The following is an 18,886-nucleotide window of genomic DNA, read 5'->3' on the forward strand; positions in this document are numbered from 1 at the left end:
AAGTGACGGTGGTTTGTCAAAAATACGGGGTCCGACCGCACATCGAAAGACGCTTTTATGTTCACATTTTGCAGTGACCCGGTAGTAATCTTTACTTTGAATCAGAAAAAACTTACGGACAAGTTTCAAGAGGTTTTAAAACTAACATAAATTCCCCCAAATTTCTTAACAGTTTCAATTTAGTTATTTCCGTAAGTCCAGTGAAAAATAGGAACAAATATTCAAAAATATTTATTTTTCAAGCTGACAATCCACATTTGGACGTAAAATTAAAATGTTTACCTGCCCCATTTTTTGTTAGCTCACAATCAGCTAGAAATAACATTTTTAATGGAAACTTCTGAGTGCACTGGACTGTACATGGAAATGGCAAACAATGTTCTAATTATTTTTGAGGCGCACAAAGGCCATTCTTACTTACTGTTGAAATATTGAACATTTGGGGCTTTGTCTGGTTGTATAAGCCCTCAATTCAATTAACAGTCTGCAGATGACAGACCTCAATCACTCAGATCCCTCGCAATCGTTGCAGATGAACGGCGACGTTTGAAAGAGGAATAAAGTTTTAATGCATATAAATTGTGGATGCCTAAAAGAGGGGCAGACTGTGAAAAATTAATGTGGGCATATGCCGCAGGGAGGGGATATGCCGCGTTGCCAACCGACCAAGAAAGAGCAGGTGAGAAGGACTGACAGGTGAGATGGTGATGATATTCCTCAACCTCCAGAATCGCAGATTCGGTTTCAGTTTCGCTTACTGCTCCGGATTATGGTTCCTGATGTGGGTACGTGGCTGGATGCCCCGTTGGATGTGGATGCTCCGGCTCAATGACGTCAGCAATGGACTTGAACCGAAATCCCGCTTCACTTGCGAACTTTGACCTATGCCAAATTCGAGCCCACAGCACTCAAATACATTTTTCAGATCGCCCGAGGGCGGTTCTGGCAGTCATGTCGCTTTGAATTTATTTGTCAGCTTGATGAAAGGTCATTTGGATTCTACTTCTTCGGGCAGCCACTATTTCCAGACGTACATATATCTATGTGTCTGTCGGTGGATTTTCCTCTGTCCGCCCGCCGCTGCTACATTCATCATTTTTGCGACATGTCAATTTGTCACTCACCTGGCTCGACAGCCCGAGTATTAGATATAAGATATATATGTGTATGGCACAGCGAGGGTACATATGTTTTCTTATCAGTCAAATCAGTGGAGCCATCAATCAAAGCAGCAGTCTGCGGTTTTCGGCTCGGCAGCTGGATTGAGATGGATTGCGATAGATAATTACTAAAGACAGCGGTGGCCAAATGACGAGAAAACTGAAAAGTTTCGCATACGGCATTAGTCAAGGTCAAAAAGTTTGTCCTGAATGCAAATCAAAAATGTTTGCATAAAACTGAAGAGCACTTAAGTCTCTGTCTACGGAAACTTTTCATTTTGTTGAAAATATGAATAGCTTTTGAAAAGTAATTAAATATTCATTTATTCAATTCTCCATCAGCCCTATATATGAAAGCAGAGAAAATTAAGTAATGAAATGAAATGAAAAGCAAACATAAAATAATAATTTATCTATTTCTAAGTGCATAATTTGTAATGTTTATCATTTTTTGAAATCTTAGTCGTCTTTATTAAATATGATTGGTTTAATTTATTTATTTTATATATTTAATTGTTACAAACGTATCTGCAGCTGCATAAATATAATGCACTAAATTCAATGTTATTTCTATTGATCCATACATAGTATCGAAGATATTATCGCGTTCTGCCATTAAGTGATTTCGTCATTAATGTGCACTTATTATTAGCTGAATACAAAGACGTGAAAATGGGTCCAATGCCGGAGTTTTCGATGAGTATTTGCCTTATTTGCACATCTCTGCATAGATGCACGAAGATACTGGTAAATACGTAATGGGAATAATTATAGATGTCGTTCTTCGATGTAATTGCTGGCCAAGTGCGTCGCAGCACTCGAGATTGGAGCGCCAAAGCCCGCGGCTGCAGCTCATCTTAACCCAGAAATGAGGCGACATCTGATAAACACAAGCCCACATTACTATGTATATTGTATTGGCAAGTGCGGCAACTAATAATGCCAGTGCTTTGTTTTTGCCCTAATACATAGGAGTAGTATATGAGTGTCTAGTTGGCATGGCCATTACCATTACCAATGGCATTGCCATTACCATTACCACCATTACCATTACCTTTGTCATGGCCACCGGGAGTGCGAGTTGGAGTCGGAGTGGGATTGGGAGTGGGAGTGGGACTGGGAAGCGAGTCTTATCTGCACGCAGATAATGGAGCTCCCTCGCCTTGTCAAGGCCACAGAGACTTTCTTCAATGGCGGGCCTGAGATCTTTTGGCTGAGGTGAGTGCCGGGGCACCTCGGAATTCATTATGTGATGCCATCATCGATGGGCACTTCAACTGCCGTGGGGCATCCACAACGAGCCCACGAACCGCGCACTTGAGGCCATCCGCATCCATCGAATATAGTACTATAACGAATATTTGTACAAAAAACTGCGTGTTTGCATTGCGGCAATGATTTCTAACTAAATTTATTGAAGTACTTTTCACTTTTAATGCGAGCGCTTGTGTTTCTCTTTGCCACGCTTTGATATTTATGACTTTTACTTGAAAAAAATATGTGAGCCCCAATTTTTGTACACACACTTGCGTTTTGTTAAGCCCCAAATTGGAGCACTAGCACTCCGGGCTCCAAGTTTTTCACCTCTTCGCATTTTGAATGATTTCGGAGCGGGCACAATGCGAGTTGATTGATTGTGGTAGCAGCACAGCGGCAACAGCTTTGATTGCCAATCGAAGGTGTTAGATAACATTACAAGCGCAACAGACACGCACCGCCTAATTATCGTTTATCAGACGAATCTCATATTCCGGGCATGGCCCAGGGCCCTGGGTCTGGGAACCCATCCCGACCCCAGATGTGTGTGTATCTCCGCCGTGGTTAATTAAAAGTTCTGCCTCATCGGACTTCGGCCTGGGGTTCAGATGGCTCAGGTGGAGGCTCAAGTTCAGGTCCAAGGCAGCATCGTTACAGTGAAAACTGGCCAGCCACAACCATGGCTGCAGCAATTGCCAGGTTATACAATATACTTAGGTTGCGGTGACTTGTGGTTTTAGATTGCTCGGCTGTCGTGGAATTTTTGTATGATTTTGTTGAGTACGAGCTGGTGCAATCAGTCGTAAGCGTTATAATTTTGGGTGATAAAGTATTTGAAAAATATAGGAGAGACCTAAGAGCTAATTATTATGGCTGGCTCCAATGGTTAAATCAGTTTTGTGCTTGGACTTCAATATTTCAAAAGTAACGCAGGCTACAAAATTGTGGGAGGAACCGAAAATAACAAATACCCTATGGAGAACATGTACAACAAATCCTCTTAAGTTTGTACCTGTAATTAATAAAATAAGAAAACACAACAAGCGGGTTAAATCTTTTAGTGCGGAATTTAGTTGAGTTAACATAGAGTTGTTTGACTGTGCTAGCACACATAATTAATTTATCTGCGCCCCCACTGATCCAACCACCCGGCCGTAAATCCAATCGAATCCAATCAAAGCTTGGTGGCAGAAAAGAAACATAAACGGCTTAGACGTTCAGCAACAGGACGAAAGTTGGCTGTTTATTTGGTGTAGGGCTCGACCCACTTCCACTCCTCCCAGACAACGCAGTTCTGCTGCTGCTCCATGAAGGCGTAGTTGTCCGGGCACTGGATGTAGTCGGCCTTCTCCTGGCCCTCGGGGCACACCCAGTAGTGGGTGGGGTCCGAGATGTCGCGGAACTTGCGCGCGTGATCCTCGACGATGGCGCAGTTGGGCTCGGCGTAGATGTCCTGGCCATTGTAGGCGGAGCTGAGGGCCAGAAAGAGGCCCAGCAGCAGGCAGCAAATAAGGGAGACTGCAGGAGGAAAATTGGGAAAATTGAGTGGAACATTGAATGGGAAATTCTCGAGAAGATCGATGGCGATGTGTCTCACCCTTGTACATAATGAAAGTGTTGCAATCGAAGTCCGTCAATTGGCATATTTATACTAGTGCCGAATTCTCCTTATCGAAGCGACACTTGCTGCACAAGCAAAATCACTTAGTCCAATTGAGTTTAAGTTTATTTTTAGCTCCCTGGCTTGTTTAGTTCCCCTGCTGCGGATGTCGCCCCGAAAGTTTGGGCAACGGCAATCATAACAAGCCGCATTTCACTTGGCCGCATTAATTGGATTTGGCCCAGAGACCGAGCGTGTCGGCTTAATCGATAATTAGCCGCTGCACTGCGGTGCCACCATCACATCTTGGCCAACCTGAAATAATCAGTTAGCTTAACACATACGATGCTATGCGATGCGATACGGCAGCGTCATCTTGTCCCTTGAGCATAAAAATATACAAAAGAAATAGTCACCCGCTGGGGTGTTGCGTCGCTGATTGGCCACCTCCTTCTCCCGCCATCTCCCCCAGGTGGGCCTCCTCTCAATGCGGAAACTGTAATTACACTTTAAAGCATTTTGTAAGCGATTTTCAGGGTTTTTTCTCCGACCCACTCTTGCTGCTAAACGGTTTTTAGTCGACACATTTCGTGAGGTTTTTTGCCATATTTTATTTCAGCTGATGCGGCTGCCGCTGCTGCTGCCTCTTTGCTATTTATATTGGTCAAGTGGCCTGGCGCCCGAGTCGCTTGGGGCGTTTGAAGCTCCGAAACCACAGCCAAACAAAGCCACAAAGAGACAAACAGTAAACATAAATGCAAAATACTTTTGCAAAATGACAAAACAGAAATAAACATCATAAAGAAAAAATCCATCGGAAAGACAGTCAGCAATTAATTAATGGAGGGGCCGATAGTCTTTAATGTTGCAAAATTTAAACGGATTCAGATTTCAGCATTTGTTTTACGCATAATGGAAATATCCGATTGTGGATTCGCCATGCCAGCTGGGTTCACACTTCACAAGCTGTCAATAAATAGTCATGGTTATTATGCTGGATGACTGTTGACTGAATAAATGCTGTGTTGTTTGTGGGCTGTTTAATTGGACGCAGACATTTGTTGTTGGTTCTACACCCCAATGAATCAAATTTACGGAGATCAATCCAATCAATACAGTTGCGTTGCGAAAACATGTAAATATTATATTTATGCATATATATTAGTTTCTCCCTAATAAGTGGCTTTGTGTTGAAAGTGAACCAAATTGACCAGCAATACATATATCAAATCATTATGTTTAACTTATATCTATGAAGATAATGTACGGCTGGAAGCGAATTCAATATGGTACTTTTGGAGCTACAAGAAGAATCCATTAAAAATGCACTTGGTTGTCTACCTCCTTCCTAATGCTGCATTAAATAATGCTTCAATTTATTTCTTATCTGTCGACTCTCCCCACCCCTGGAGCCCATGAATTTTCTACCCATCTTGATAAAGATGCTGTTTTCAGCTACTTCTGCGCTCTGCTCCCTTGATAATAATCGACGGATGCGTGTGTCAAAATGTCAATACTTTTATTATTCTTGTTTCCACTTCGTCTTTTTTTGGCACAGTTCCCCCTCGAAAGTATAAAAGTTCCATTCTCGAGACGTGAGGGTCTCAGTTGGTTCCTTCTACCGAGAAACTTTCACAGCTGAAAATGAAGTCTGGTGGGTGTGAGGTTGAATTTTAATGTTGTTTCGCATCGATAACCTATTGATTCCACCAGTTGTTGCCCTGTTTGCCACCGTTCTGGCCATTATTTTGGTGGCGGGCGTGAGTGCGGATGCTGGTCGCTCCGCCTGCAAGGACGAGTCCGAGATTGGCAAGACCTTTACGCACCACTTCGATGCCGCCAAGTACTGGCTGTGCGAGACCCTCGGCACTCCGGCCACCGAGGTGGACTGCCCCTCGGGACTGGCCTACATGCACCTGCTCAAGGAGTGCATCCCATGGGCCAGCTACATCTGGAAGAAGCCCGAGATGCCACCAACTGTGGCCTGAAAATAAATGACCCAGCTCTTGAACGTTCACCACTGCAACATTATCTGGTTATTGATTGATAGGGCCAGTGGGTTTTGGGAGCAAAGGTGCTAAGAAGTGTGTATTTTTGCAAGAAGCGCTCTTGAAACTTATCCCACGTAATTGTTCCAACTATTCTGGCTTAATTGGAAAGCAAATCACTTGACAGGATTAACATTGACATTGCCTCTTTGTATTACTTTGCATAATTAACACAAGTGACTGCATTGGTAGAAACGTGATATATCACTCATGTTGTCTTTGTGTTCTTAGCCACCCTAGAAATTTCAATAAATTAACACTGTTTTTAAAGCCTTAAAGGCTATAAAATAAAGTCAATTTATGGTGGTGTATGCATATTATGCATTGCATAAACCATTTTAATAGACCAATTTAGCGAGGTGTTATTGATGCACAAGACACAGCCGATGACAGATGTTGCCACTGAACTTGGCATCGGATCGTAGTGGATTTATCAGTGCAAAAACAAAAGCAAATGCCGAAAGCTTCACGATCGCAGTAGCTTGTTGTTGCCTCCGCTGCCTTTGTTGTTTTGTTGTATTTTTTCTGTGGCAGATGCGCAGCTTTGGACGCGACGTCGCGCATGCGCCGTGGCTGCCGCTTCTGCCGCTTTGGCTGCTTTGGCTGCTTGCTGGTGGTTTCTGTGGTGGCGCTGACTTGGACTGGTGGCTCCGGCGGAGAGCGAGTGCATTTGAAGTGTTACATAAAGTACCAAGCGCGAAGACATGCCGCTGCCAGCGTCTTCTTCTCATTGTGTTTTTGGCTTGGAGCTTTTGATTTTCGTCTGTCCGCATTGTTATTGCTTTTTCTGCTGTATGTGTTTTTCGTTTGTGTCTTTATTTTTGCGGCTTTGCCTGGTTATGATTTTGTATAAAAGTGCATGCTGCGCATCAACCAGCAGTGTAGTTCGCATTCGTCCATCGGCAGAGCATCGTCTGCAAAGTGCCCCCAAAATCTCAAAAAAGCAGCTGGTGCCCACGAAAACGGTCAGTGCTCCATAAAGGATAACTTATTTAAAAGTACACATACGAGAATACATCACAAGTCGTCGTCATCATAAATCTTCGTTACGAAGTGACCAAGTCTTTAGACAGGATTATTACAAATTACAAAGAAGCAAGGACGGTTTATTATCAGATACTGTGAAAAAAATGTTTAAAGTTCTATTTTATATATCACATTCATTTAAAATTACAATGCATTGGGAAAAAAACTTGTAAACTTTGACTATCATATTATATTCAATATAGTCAACTCAGGACTATCTTATATTTCTGAAACACGTACAATGAAAAATGTGTTCAAAAGGCTCTTCCTATTACATAACAAAGTTTACACATTATTTTATCAGGAAATTTGTAAACGTTTTTAATCTTTAGTTGAATGAAAAAAAAAATGTATTATGTGCAAGTATTAATCATCTGTCTGATTAAATCTTCGTTACTTAACTTCTCAAACTAAAGTTTATAAAAACTCAAGATGATGTCAAAATATATTGGACCAAAATTAGTCTAAAGAACTTAGGACTTGTCACCCTTGTAAATTGCATAATCAGCATGGCCAATAATGAGTTGCCTCACATTCAGCAGGTCATTTAGTCACTTAGTCGGACCTAGAAAAATAATTAAAGTTTGTCGCAATCACCAAAAACCAAACAAGCGTCGCGAGCCAAACAGTAAAGCAAATTGCTGAAAAACCAACAATTGGACGCAACGGGACAGGCCAAGACGACTCCGAATGTGGCCAAAACGCGGAGACAGTAATTGGCAGCAGTAGCTGGAGAGGCAAATATGTGTCACTCCACATGCAACATGCCACATGCCGCATGCCGCCTGCAGTGGGGGTGTAATGGCAATGGCGCTGAGAAATTGCCAACTGTCGTGGCTGATTTTGCAATGTCATAAAAGCCAGCATTACGCCACAGCCGATCACGCCCACACTCAGTCTATAGTCCCTTTTATATTCAATTTCCCTCAAGAAAAGCGCCCGAAAAAGTATAAGTGAGTTTCACTCTGCTTCGGATGAGATTTGCTGGCGATTTCAGTGGCTTTTGCTTGCATCCGCGATTTGCCAAAAACGGCAACTTAAGTGGCAGCACACCAGGGGCTCCACTTTCAATGCCGGACGACACGCTCCGTCTGCTGGCCAGTTCTTGGCATTGGCCGACCCGACGGACCGAGCCAAGATTGACGAGCGATTAGGTCCGCTCCGCGGGTTAAGTCTCGGTCATCTTGGTCGTCTTGGTCGTCTTGGTCGCATTGGTGCCCGTTAAATCTTATGCAACATTAACGTAATCTTTCTATAACTATTTTTTGCAAGTAATCCACTTTCAACTGATTTTCTTTAATGCCCCCTTCCCGCTTTGCAGTTCGGTTAATTTGCATTCGAAGCTCATCACATCGAGCTCATCCCCCGGAGAAGCAGCAGCAGTCATGCGTGTGGTAAGTACACTAAAACTAAAATGAACTAATTAAGATATATGTATATACTCGTTTCGCCCTATTTCCAAATAGTATTGGAAGTACTACAATCATTCAAATACATATTTAAAACATATCAATTTAGCTCATTTGCATATTGCAATTTACTTTGAAATTTTTTGGAAATGCTTTCTTATTGTAGTAAAATTAGATCAAACAACTTTGAAATACTACTCAAAATCAATCCAGTTTAATTTAACTTAGCCAATTAATCATTGTTATTAAAAACCTTTATACTAATAATTGATTTATCCTAATTTGGTCGATATTGTTTTAAATAAGACTGTGTTTACATTAATCACTTAGTGTTTGTTCAAGTGTATTTTGTAGAGATCCTAAAGTTGAAAACTATTTATAAAACTGTGCAACTCGCACAGTTTTTTCAAAGTGCATAGCTGAAGAGATCGCTCTAATGTGGATCACCGATCGGTGCGTCATAAAAAAGCTAATTTACTAATTTCCTCGTTTTTGCAGCAGCTTGTCGGTGTCATCGCCGTGGCCGTCGTGGCCGTTTCGCTGGTGCGCGATGTTGGAGCGGAGCCACCGGTGAACAACGCCTACTTGCCACCCAGTTCGCCCCAGCGTCCCTCCTCCAAGTATGGTGCTCCGCCCGCCAGCTCTTACCTGCCACCCGCCTCCGGACCGGCGCCATCGTTCAACACCGCTCCGTCTAGCAGCTATGCGGCTCCATCGCAAAGTGCTTCATCGGGTGGCCCTTATCCGGCTCCTGCTCCACGTCCCTCCAGTTCCTATGGACCACCAGCCTCCCGACCCTCGTCCAGCTATGGACCACCGCAAAGCCGGCCGAGCCAGTCGTACGGACCACCGCCACAGGCCAAGAAGCCCCATCATCGTCGTCCATCCACCAGCTACGGAGCTCCGAGACCCGCTCCGCCTTCGCAGAGCTATGGTGCCCCTCCCTCTTCTAGCTATGGGCCCCCGAAGTCCGCGCCCCCTTCCCAGAGTTACGGTGCCCCAGCTCCACCCTCCAGCAAGTACGGTCCTCCCAAGTCCGCACCTTCTTCCAGCTATGGAGCTCCGAGACCCGCAGCCCCTTCATCCTCTTATGGCGCCCCCGCTCCACCATCCTCGTCTTATGGAGCACCTGCCGCACCATCCTCGTCTTATGGAGCTCCCGCCCCACCGTCCAAATCATATGGAGCACCTGCTCCTCCATCTTCTTCGTATGGAGCACCTGCTGCTCCTTCCAAGTCTTATGGAGCACCTGCCCCACCATCTTCCTCCTACGGAGCACCTGCCCAACCATCTTCATCGTACGGAGCCCCTGCACCACCATCCTCATCTTATGGAGCCCCAGCACCGCCATCCAAATCCTATGGAGCCCCAGCTCCTCCATCTTCTTCGTATGGAGCCCCTGCTGCTCCTTCCAAGTCTTATGGAGCCCCTGCCCCACCATCTTCCTCCTACGGAGCACCTGCACCACCATCTTCCTCCTATGGAGCACCTTCGGCGCCCTCTTCCTCCTACGGACCTCCAAAGTCAGCACCCGCACCACCTTCATCCAGCTATGGAGCCCCGCCTCAGGCGCCCGTCAGCTCCTACCTGCCACCCGCTTCGCGTCCAGCGAAGCCCTCTTCCAGCTACGGAGCACCCAGTGTGAGCAGCTTTGTGCCCTTGCCTTCGGCTCCATCGACCAACTATGGAGCACCATCGAAAACCCAGAGCCTGGGAAGCAGTGGCTACTCATCCGGACCTTCTTCGTCCTACGAAGCACCAGTGGCGCCCCCATCGTCATCCTACGGAGCTCCATCCTCTTCGTTCCAGCCCATCTCACCACCCTCGTCCAGCTACGGCGCTCCCAGCAGCGGATCAGGCTCAAGCAGCGGAAGCTTCTCGGCCGCTCCCTCATCCTTGTACAGCGCCCCAAGCAAGGGTTCCAGCCATGGATCATTCCAATCCGCTCCATCCAGCTCGTACTCTGCTCCCAGTGCCAGTGCTAACAGCGGTGGATCATACCCCTCGGCTCCTTCATCATCCTACTCTGCCCCCAGTTCGAGCTCAAACAGTGGAGGACCTTACGCCTCGGCTCCGTCTTCGTCCTACTCGGCACCCAGCTCAGGATCCAACAGTGGCGGACCTTACCCCGCTGCTCCATCGTCCTCGTACTCCGCTCCCAGTGCCTCTGCTAACAGTGGTGGATCCTATCCTTCGGCTCCATCCTCGTCTTACTCGGCACCTAGCCCAGGATCCAACAGCGGTGGACCCTATCCTGCAGCTCCTTCATCCTCGTACTCGGCACCAAGTCCTTCAGCCAACAGTGGAGGTCCTTACTCTTCGGCTCCCTCATCTTCTTACTCCGCTCCCAGCTCTAGCTCCAACTCCGGTGGACCATATGCCGCTGCTCCCTCATCTTCGTACTCTGCTCCCAGTTCTAGCTCGAGCAGTGGAGGACCCTACCCCTCGGCGCCGTCATCTTCGTACTCCGCACCCAGCTCCGGCGTAAGCAGTGGAGGACCATACCCATCCGCTCCCTCTTCCTCCTATTCAGCACCCAGTCCGAGCTCCAACAGCGGAGGACCTTACCCGTCTGCTCCATCCAACTCGTACTCGGCCCCGATCGCTCCGCCATCTTCATCTTACGGAGCACCAGCCTCAGGAGCGTCTTCCTCGTTCAGCGCACCCTCCTCTTCCTATGGAGCTCCCTCATCATCGTCCTTCAGTGGTTCCTCGTCGAGCAGCAGTGGTGGCTATCCCTCGGCTCCGTCCAGCTCCTATGGAGCTCCGTCCACCGGCTCTGGCCTGAACTTCTCCAGCGCACCCTCGTCCAGCTACAGTGCTCCGCCCTCCGGTGGGTCCTCCAGCTCCGGTCCCTACCCAAGTGCTCCGTCCCAGGACTCCGGCTACGAGTACAACGGACCCAGCCAGGTGCCGGAGACCATTCAGCAGAGCTACAGTGCCGACGGTGGCTACACCTATCGGAAGAAGTGAGCAGTCGCCGCATCGCGCATACGCCACGTGCCTTCGAATACTCAACCACCACATCATATCATCGCCGTCGCCATTGTAAATTATTCCCCAAATGACAAGCAACCAATTCGCCCATTCCTCTTTCTCTCCTACATGGAAATCTAGCCTTAATTCACTGTACCATTAGATGTAAAGCACGAAACGTTTGTTAAATAAACAACTTGATGAAGATCACAGAAGCTCGTAGAAGCCATCAGTTCTGGGCCATCGGTTCCCTTCACATCCGCGACATCAGCAATTCCAGCGATGCCAACGATGCCAGCGATGCCAGCGACATTCGCGGAATTCTTACGTTCGACTAATTGACAGCCGTGGAAGTGGGGATGGTGAAGTCGACCCAATGGCAGTTGAAGGCCCAAATCGGCTAACAATGAAAACTTTTGCGAAAATAGCGGATATACCGGATATTCGGATAGCTGCCACAACCACATCCCCTGCAACAAGACATCTTGACTGGGGGCCACAATTAGGGGGAATTCTCGAGCGACACAAGTTATGAGCTTATGATGGAGGAGGGCGATTCCAATCTAATTGAGATTACAACTTAATTGCCACAGCAGATGCAACAGATCCAACAGATGCAACAGATCCAACAGCAACTGCATCATTAGCATGCTAATTGAAACCAGTTGAGATCGGAGATGGCGGCTATGGTTCTCTGACTTTGGCAATTTAACCGACTGACTTTCGACTAAATAAAATAAGTAACTGTCGCATAGTTGCCACATTCTCGTCACTGTGAATCCCAAAGTGCATTGTCTTGTGGCTTCGGACTCGGATGGAACCGATGAGATGCGACACCGACAAGAGCTCTTTGCTCTTTAAGTTGGTCTGAGAAATTTCCACCTGCCATGATAATACGGTTCCATTGTCTGCGGAACTCGTCACTTGACGGCTTTTGTTGGGTCGTAATACTCGCATTTATTTCACAAGCCATTCAGTTAGTTGGCAAAATATATAAGTACTGAGAAATAGAATAAATAAGTAGACGGATTTTGGCTTTTGGGGCAACAGAGAAACCATTTTAATGTAGATATATATACCTTTTATTTATTAAATACTTTTTTCGATTTATGCCATTTCGCTATGCTTAAAACATTGATATGTATTCGGTTTAATTTGACTTTAATACATCATGTATATCGTAACCCTTCGTCCTATTCCTTTGTATTTTTATTTGTATTTGTATTTGTATTTTTATTTTATTTCATTTCGTTTATTTCGGGTTACATAATGCCACTAAGGTGACTTGGAGTGATAGACCAAGTTTGGTTAACAATAACAGAAGTAGGTATATTTAACTAATTGCAACACAGAATCGTTTCGACTGTATTAACCAAGCGAAGTCATCGCAGTTGAATGCATAAATTATTTGGTGGTTTTGGTTTAGTTGATAGTAACTTTACAAACGATTCGAGTAATTATAATTTGCATATTTACAAACCTGGTCAACTGCACAAAGAAACGCGAAACGTGGAATACAAACACACTTAATTACTTATGTAGGATCTCTGGAAATTTAGTGAAACTCCTTAGTTAAACGGATTCAAACTCTATCGAAATTGACACACTCAGATCTGATGCAAGAGATAATAACAATAACAACGAACAGATATGCTTGTATCATATGGTAGATAATCCTAAATGGACTCAAACTCTTCTTAGTTAGTTTCACTTATGTAAACGTTAAAAAACTCTACCCCGATACAACAAACATACGAGGCTCAATCAAAAAGCAGTCAACATTTATTACAATTTAATGAGTTGTATGTAATTGTGGTATTTTCCATAGGGCTCCAAACCTTACCAAGATATGAACGCATATTCGTTTACTTGAGTTGAGTTTAGTAATTCAGATTTAAGATTTAGATTAGTTCTTTCCAACGGGTCGAAAGAGTAACAAACGAGCCGAGGGACTTTCGAAAGGAGGAACCAACGCACATCTCTTGGTAAACTATATTCAAATGGGCTTCATTTTGGAGTAACGTTGAGATTAAGGGTTGGGATTTGAGGTTTGGGGTTCAGGCAGCGTGTGTTTATATAGATCGGAAACTCCCTTGCCAATGGTTCTTTCGCAGGTTTCTGGGTCAGTGTCGTGGGTGTTTCCTTGGGTATAACTCTCTAAATTCAGTGGCTGGCTTCTAGATATGTATATATATGCTTGTGTATATGATTTTGTATAGGTATATATTTAGGTACTACGACGCAACATGTTATATATATATATATATATATAGATCGGCTTTCCTGTGTACCATCTGCCATGTACCTTGTGGGTTTTGCTCTTTGAGAGCAGCTAAAATTCATTCCTATATAACTCGATATGCCTCGTTTTCGCTCACTTACACGACTACTGTTTGGATATTGTGGATGTTTGTATACCCCGATTCTCCTATATAGCTTACACGAGTGATATGTATATTGATATACTTCCGCCTTGTTTTGATATGTTTCGTTTGCATTAGTTTGTGGTTAGTTTTGCTTAGCTTTGTTCGTTCTGGAAGGACACATGATTCACATTATATGCATCTATATAGTATATGATCGATATGCTAATGCCAGGAATGCCAATTCATATTGCTCAAATGCTCTGCTCAGTGCTCAGTTATACATACACCTAATTCCATAGCCTCTTTAACTTTTTGGGCTAACTGTTTGGGTTAATACGGATTCCTATGCAATTCTCGGGCAAGGAAAATGCAGTTGATATGTAGTCGTCAATCGGTTTCTGAACATTTACACATAGATACTCTAACATCAAAATGAATACCGATAGAACGCTTTAAGCTTGTAGAAACTATACACATTAAGTTGGCTAAATGAAAATGTAAACCTTACGATCAGCTTTCTGCACTTTTTACCTGAGCACTTGTGTGTTTAACGTACGTTTCCTAATACTTTCTGTACTCCTCCCCACGATCTGATGACCCCAACATCCCCCATTTGTGACCCCCTAACAAGCGCAACATAAAATCGGATATTTATCTGGTATCAACTGCAGCCTAATTTCGGGCATTCAGCTGCCAAGATGCCATGGGATTTTCTACTTCGCTCAGAAGGCCGTGTTATCCTGCTCCGCAGTGGGCATGGCCATCCCGCTTTGGCTCTGGAGGTGTCCCCCTCCTCCGCCCGAGGGCTTTACTCCAGTGGCGTTGTCCAGCATTTTCTTCACCTGCGCCTGCGCCGTCTCCTGGTTGATGCGACGTGCCTCCGCCACCGGCAGATCGTCGTCCGATTCCAGCGCGGGGTTGATGCGGCCATTGCGCTCATCCTTGCCCGCCATTGTGGCCGCTCCGTAGGATCGGGCCAGGGGTCCGGCCATTACGGATAGCTGTTCACCCGACTCCGAGGGATCGCCCACACGCTGCACATCCTCCGGAATGTTGACCACGCAGCGGAAGTAGTCGTAGCTGGGCGGCAACTTGCCGGACTCGAACATCATTCTGAAATTGATTAAGAGAAGGGTTAGATTGAATTGATTTAACATACAATAAAATAAATAAAATTCTCATTAAATATAAAATATTAAATCCTACAATTTCTTTCGCCCTATACTCACTTAGTCCACCAGGAGACCGAGATGAGGGTGATCAGGCTGAGCAGCATGGCCATAGTGCGGAAGGGGAACATCTGCTCCTTGGTCTCCTCGTCGTAGCCAGGATACTTGATCAACGGAGCCAGTCCTAAGATGGCCTCCCCGCCCGACAGCCGGATAGCCAGGGCCACAATGTAAGCCGACAAGCTGCCGTACGTGTTGCAGTGCTTCTTGAAGTGCACCACCATCAGCAGCTGCGGGAACAGGATGACGTAGACCAGATCCGAGCACATGGACCTGTCCGGAAAGATGAGAAGAGCGGCACTTAGCAAAATGAGCTGCCATTTGGGGGTAAATAATGCATCTTCTCACGCACCATAAGCCGTAGATGGAGGGAATGGTGAGGGCCATGATGGTGGCCAGGATGCCCACCACAATGATGGCGACTCGCATCACCCAAATGATTTCCATCTCGGACGCCTTCTGACGGAAAATCAATTTGTAAACGTTTCGGGCGAACATAGAGGCGGCGGAGAGCACCGAAGAATCAGCGGAGGACATCACGGCGGCAGAAACGGCGCCCAATCCAAAGAAGGACACGAAGTCGGGCGTTAGGTACTGCAGCACCATGGGCAGAATCATGCTCGTCTCGTCCACGGTCAGGGGATAGGGTCCCTTGTAATCTGTTTCGTTCCAAGCTGTCAAAGAAAAGAAAAAAGACATTAGTTATAGGTGCAAAGGTAATCTGCCCCACACCGAGGACATACGGTTTCCAATTTGGGAATGTATTACATGTTAGTGTCTAGCTAGGACTCACGTGTGGCCTTGGCAATCGCTCCGATGAGCACCGGGGGAATGGCCATCAAAATGCATCCGGCGGCTGCAACATAGGACAGCAGCTGGGCCCTTCCTGCCGTTTTGCTGGACAGCACCCGCTGGAAGTACACCTGCCAGGGAATGCCCCCAAAGACGAGCAGCAAGCCGTAGTCTATGTATAGCCAATGCTTTTTAGGCTCCACGTGCCCGATCCAGTCCACCTCCAGGTCACTCAGGCTGCCCACGTGCTCGTTGCTCCAGGCGAAGGGAATGCACATCCATAGGCCGATGAAGATGCAGAACAACTGGATCACGTCCGTATACGCCACGGAGTACAGTCCACCAAACAGTGTGTAGAAGATGGCGATGCAGGAGGACAGGATCACCGAGGTGCGGTGATCCATGTCGATTATCACCGACAGAGTGGCTCCAAGTGCAGCCAGGATGCCGGCTGCCCAGAAGACCTCTCCACAGAGAGCGGGCAGGAAGAGCAGTCCTCCCATCCGCTCACCAAAGGAATCCTGCAGCGGGTCCAGCATGGTGATGTAGCCCTGCTTGCGCATTGGATTTGCGAAGAAGATGCCACCTTAGTTTGGATGAAGGATTAGAAATGATGGATATAAGTACAATCAGTAATGCTTAAAATATTTGGCTTAAAGTGGAATCTTATTCTTAATATTTTTAATAGATTGTGCAGCTCGCTTACCAAATACCAAGCTCAGAGCGTATCCAAACGGAGCCTGGCACCACACCAGCCCCGATGTGTATATAGCCTCCGCCGTGCCGTTGATGTAGCCGCCACCCACCCAGGTGGCAGTCATGGTGAAGATGCCGACGAAGAGGCCGATGGAGCGACCGGCCAGCATCACCTCCTCCTCCGAATCGTTGCCGGACTGCTTCTTGCGACCGGCCCAAATGCCCACAACCAGGATCAGGAGGTAGAAGAGCACGATGCTCACCACGCCGGCGATATTGATCATCCTTGCAGTTTAGGCGTGTCCTTGGCTACGAAACTCACAGCTCTCCACGCGCTGGTGTAACCAAATACTCTCGGAATGGGGTTGACCTTTTGGCTGTAATGGAATACAAGGGCTTCACTTAGAGCTACAGCCTTGAGCATAATGGTTAATATGGCAGTCCGCTGCCGGCAGGAGCTCGTTTTTCAATTAACTAGCAACAGCACGAAGCATTAAATATTAAGCCAATGCATTGGCCATGGCCTCAGGTGCGCCTGACCTTTGCTTGCAAGGATATAATTGGAGCTGGCCCCACCTCCCACCTCTCACTTCCCACTCCAACCCATCGTTACGCCCACCTACGACAAAATGCGTCCTTGTTAATGGCGCGCAATTAAGGAGTATTGCATTGAGTTTGACCTCTACGGCCCTATATATATGTATAATCCCTACAGAGGTTAGATACTATCTTTGGTTTAGTTTTCTCGGTATTGTCTGCCAAAAATAAAACAATTGTATAAATACTCATGAAAAATGATGTTTGAAATCGGTTGTAATAAACATGATCATGAGAAAATCTTAGTAAGAAATAAAATGACCACTAAAATGTGAAATAAGCCATACGAATTTGAAGTAAATATTCTATAAATAAGTTAATTTATATATTTTCTTCATTTAGATATACACTTTTTTTTAGTAATCCTAATAATAAAATAATAATATGTATAATTTAATATTTTTTAAATTTATCTACGACAGCTATTAGTTCCCAAGTAATTTGAGCAATACTGAAAGCCATTTAAGTGTGCGGAAATTAATTCTGATTGCAGGCGCACGCACGTGTCCTGCTTATGTAACGGACCGAGTTGGGAGCGGGATGGTCGGGACTCCGCTTATGTGAAATACATAAACAATTCAGAGCACCTTGTGTGTGGGGAGTCGAGTACGTCATAGCCACGTTAGGCGAGCGGCCACCGCGAGAACGCCTCAATCCGTGAGCCACAATGCCCCCTTGTGGCTGCTTCATTCACAAAATTGAGCAAAGCACGGAGCGCATCGGACTAACAGGGGTAATCCCCCCCAGCAATCTGCGCATGACCCATCGCATTTGCGGGTAGCCACTCACCTCTGCCTTGCGATTTGTGCGCCAAGTTCAAGCGGACGCCGATTTTCGATTCTGGAGCTTAGCGACGGCAATCAGAGAAGCGCGCCAATCAAATGCGCCTCGGCTTATGCAACATTTCCTGCTCCAAAGGGCTCTTGGTGGATGCGGAACGTCCCGTAGTAGTAGGTCGATCGAAATCGAGGATGAGGTCTCCGGCTAGGAACTCGAATCACGCTCGGAACACTAGACTAGGCTAGACAGCAGTCGCCCCAGCGGAGGGACGTCTTCTGAGACGGACTGTTACGCGTCCTAAAATGTAACCCGCACATGTGCTCCGGCTGATGGGGAAACGCGTGACGGACGCATTAAACCAATGCCACTAGCTCCGCACCCGAGAAGTTGTCGAAAATGTTCCCGATTATATAAAAATCCCACCACCCACACGTTCAGGTGGTGTTTAGAAGCCTTCGGTTTGATTGAACTGCAAGCGAGTGGCCTATTAAATCGATCCAAACTTCAAGGTGGACTGAATCCAATCAGATCGATATTCGAAAATGAATTAAGCAATTAAACTAAAGCCATTCGGTTTTGAAAAACAAATGAGCAGTAGACTACGGGCTATTGGTAAACTAAAAACACGTTTCCACGTTCAGCCGTCGGACCGTGCTGGCGGTTAGAGCGACGAAATTATAACTGAATTGGAAGTTCAAGTACTGGAGTCCCATCGGCGAACCGATGGCCTCTTCGACGGAAAATGGCTGAGCCGAGTGGGCGTTCATTTTGTGTATGTGCGCAGGAATTTTCATCGAATCGCCGGATGAATCGTTTCGTGGAAGCCGCCACTCGACTCAAATTAGGGGTGATTGTCAGCGCGAAGGGGAGTTGCCAGCACTGGAATGGTGGTGAAAAGCTTCTCTACTCCGCTTGAAGTACCCCTGAGGACCCACAAAACAAATAAATAT

At 46.0% G+C, this 18,886-nt stretch overlaps 4 protein-coding genes across 4 annotated transcripts; 2 read left to right on the forward strand and 2 right to left on the reverse strand.

Moving 5' to 3' along the window:
- Positions 1-3,660: 3,660 nt before the first annotated feature.
- LOC122621790 lies at positions 3,661-4,024 on the reverse strand. The gene is made up of 2 exons (XM_043799767.1): positions 4,015-4,024; positions 3,661-3,935 (listed from the first exon to the last, which is right to left on the reverse strand). Exons 1-2 carry the CDS (start codon positions 4,022-4,024, stop codon positions 3,661-3,663), a joined length of 285 nt encoding a protein of 94 aa, XP_043655702.1.
- A 1,316-nt stretch (positions 4,025-5,340) lies between these two features.
- Positions 5,341-6,005, forward strand: LOC122622423. Its single transcript, XM_043800840.1, has 3 exons — positions 5,341-5,349; positions 5,626-5,671; positions 5,731-6,005. Exons 1-3 carry the CDS (start codon positions 5,341-5,343, stop codon positions 6,003-6,005), a joined length of 330 nt encoding a protein of 109 aa, XP_043656775.1.
- Positions 6,006-8,822: 2,817 nt separating this feature from the next.
- On the forward strand, positions 8,823-11,646 carry LOC122622427 (pro-resilin; the record flags this gene model as incomplete). The annotated part of the gene is made up of 2 exons (XM_043800846.1): positions 8,823-8,831; positions 9,002-11,646. Coding segments are annotated over 2 exons (2,481 nt in total), but the record flags the coding sequence as incomplete, so codon positions are not given.
- Positions 11,647-12,542: 896 nt separating this feature from the next.
- On the reverse strand, positions 12,543-18,592 carry LOC122620121 (high-affinity choline transporter 1). The gene is made up of 6 exons (XM_043797436.1): positions 17,946-18,592; positions 16,570-16,936; positions 15,865-16,449; positions 15,424-15,745; positions 15,072-15,344; positions 12,543-14,955 (listed from the first exon to the last, which is right to left on the reverse strand). The coding sequence occupies exons 2-6, from the start codon at positions 16,841-16,843 to the stop codon at positions 14,565-14,567; spliced, it is 1,845 nt and encodes a 614-aa protein (XP_043653371.1). The 5' UTR covers positions 16,844-16,936; positions 17,946-18,592; the 3' UTR covers positions 12,543-14,564.
- Between the last annotated feature and the right edge of the window lie 294 nt (positions 18,593-18,886).

Source organism: Drosophila teissieri, chromosome 3R (assembly GCF_016746235.2).
Source record: "Drosophila teissieri strain GT53w chromosome 3R, Prin_Dtei_1.1, whole genome shotgun sequence".
Classification (NCBI taxonomy): domain Eukaryota; kingdom Metazoa; phylum Arthropoda; class Insecta; order Diptera; family Drosophilidae; genus Drosophila; species Drosophila teissieri.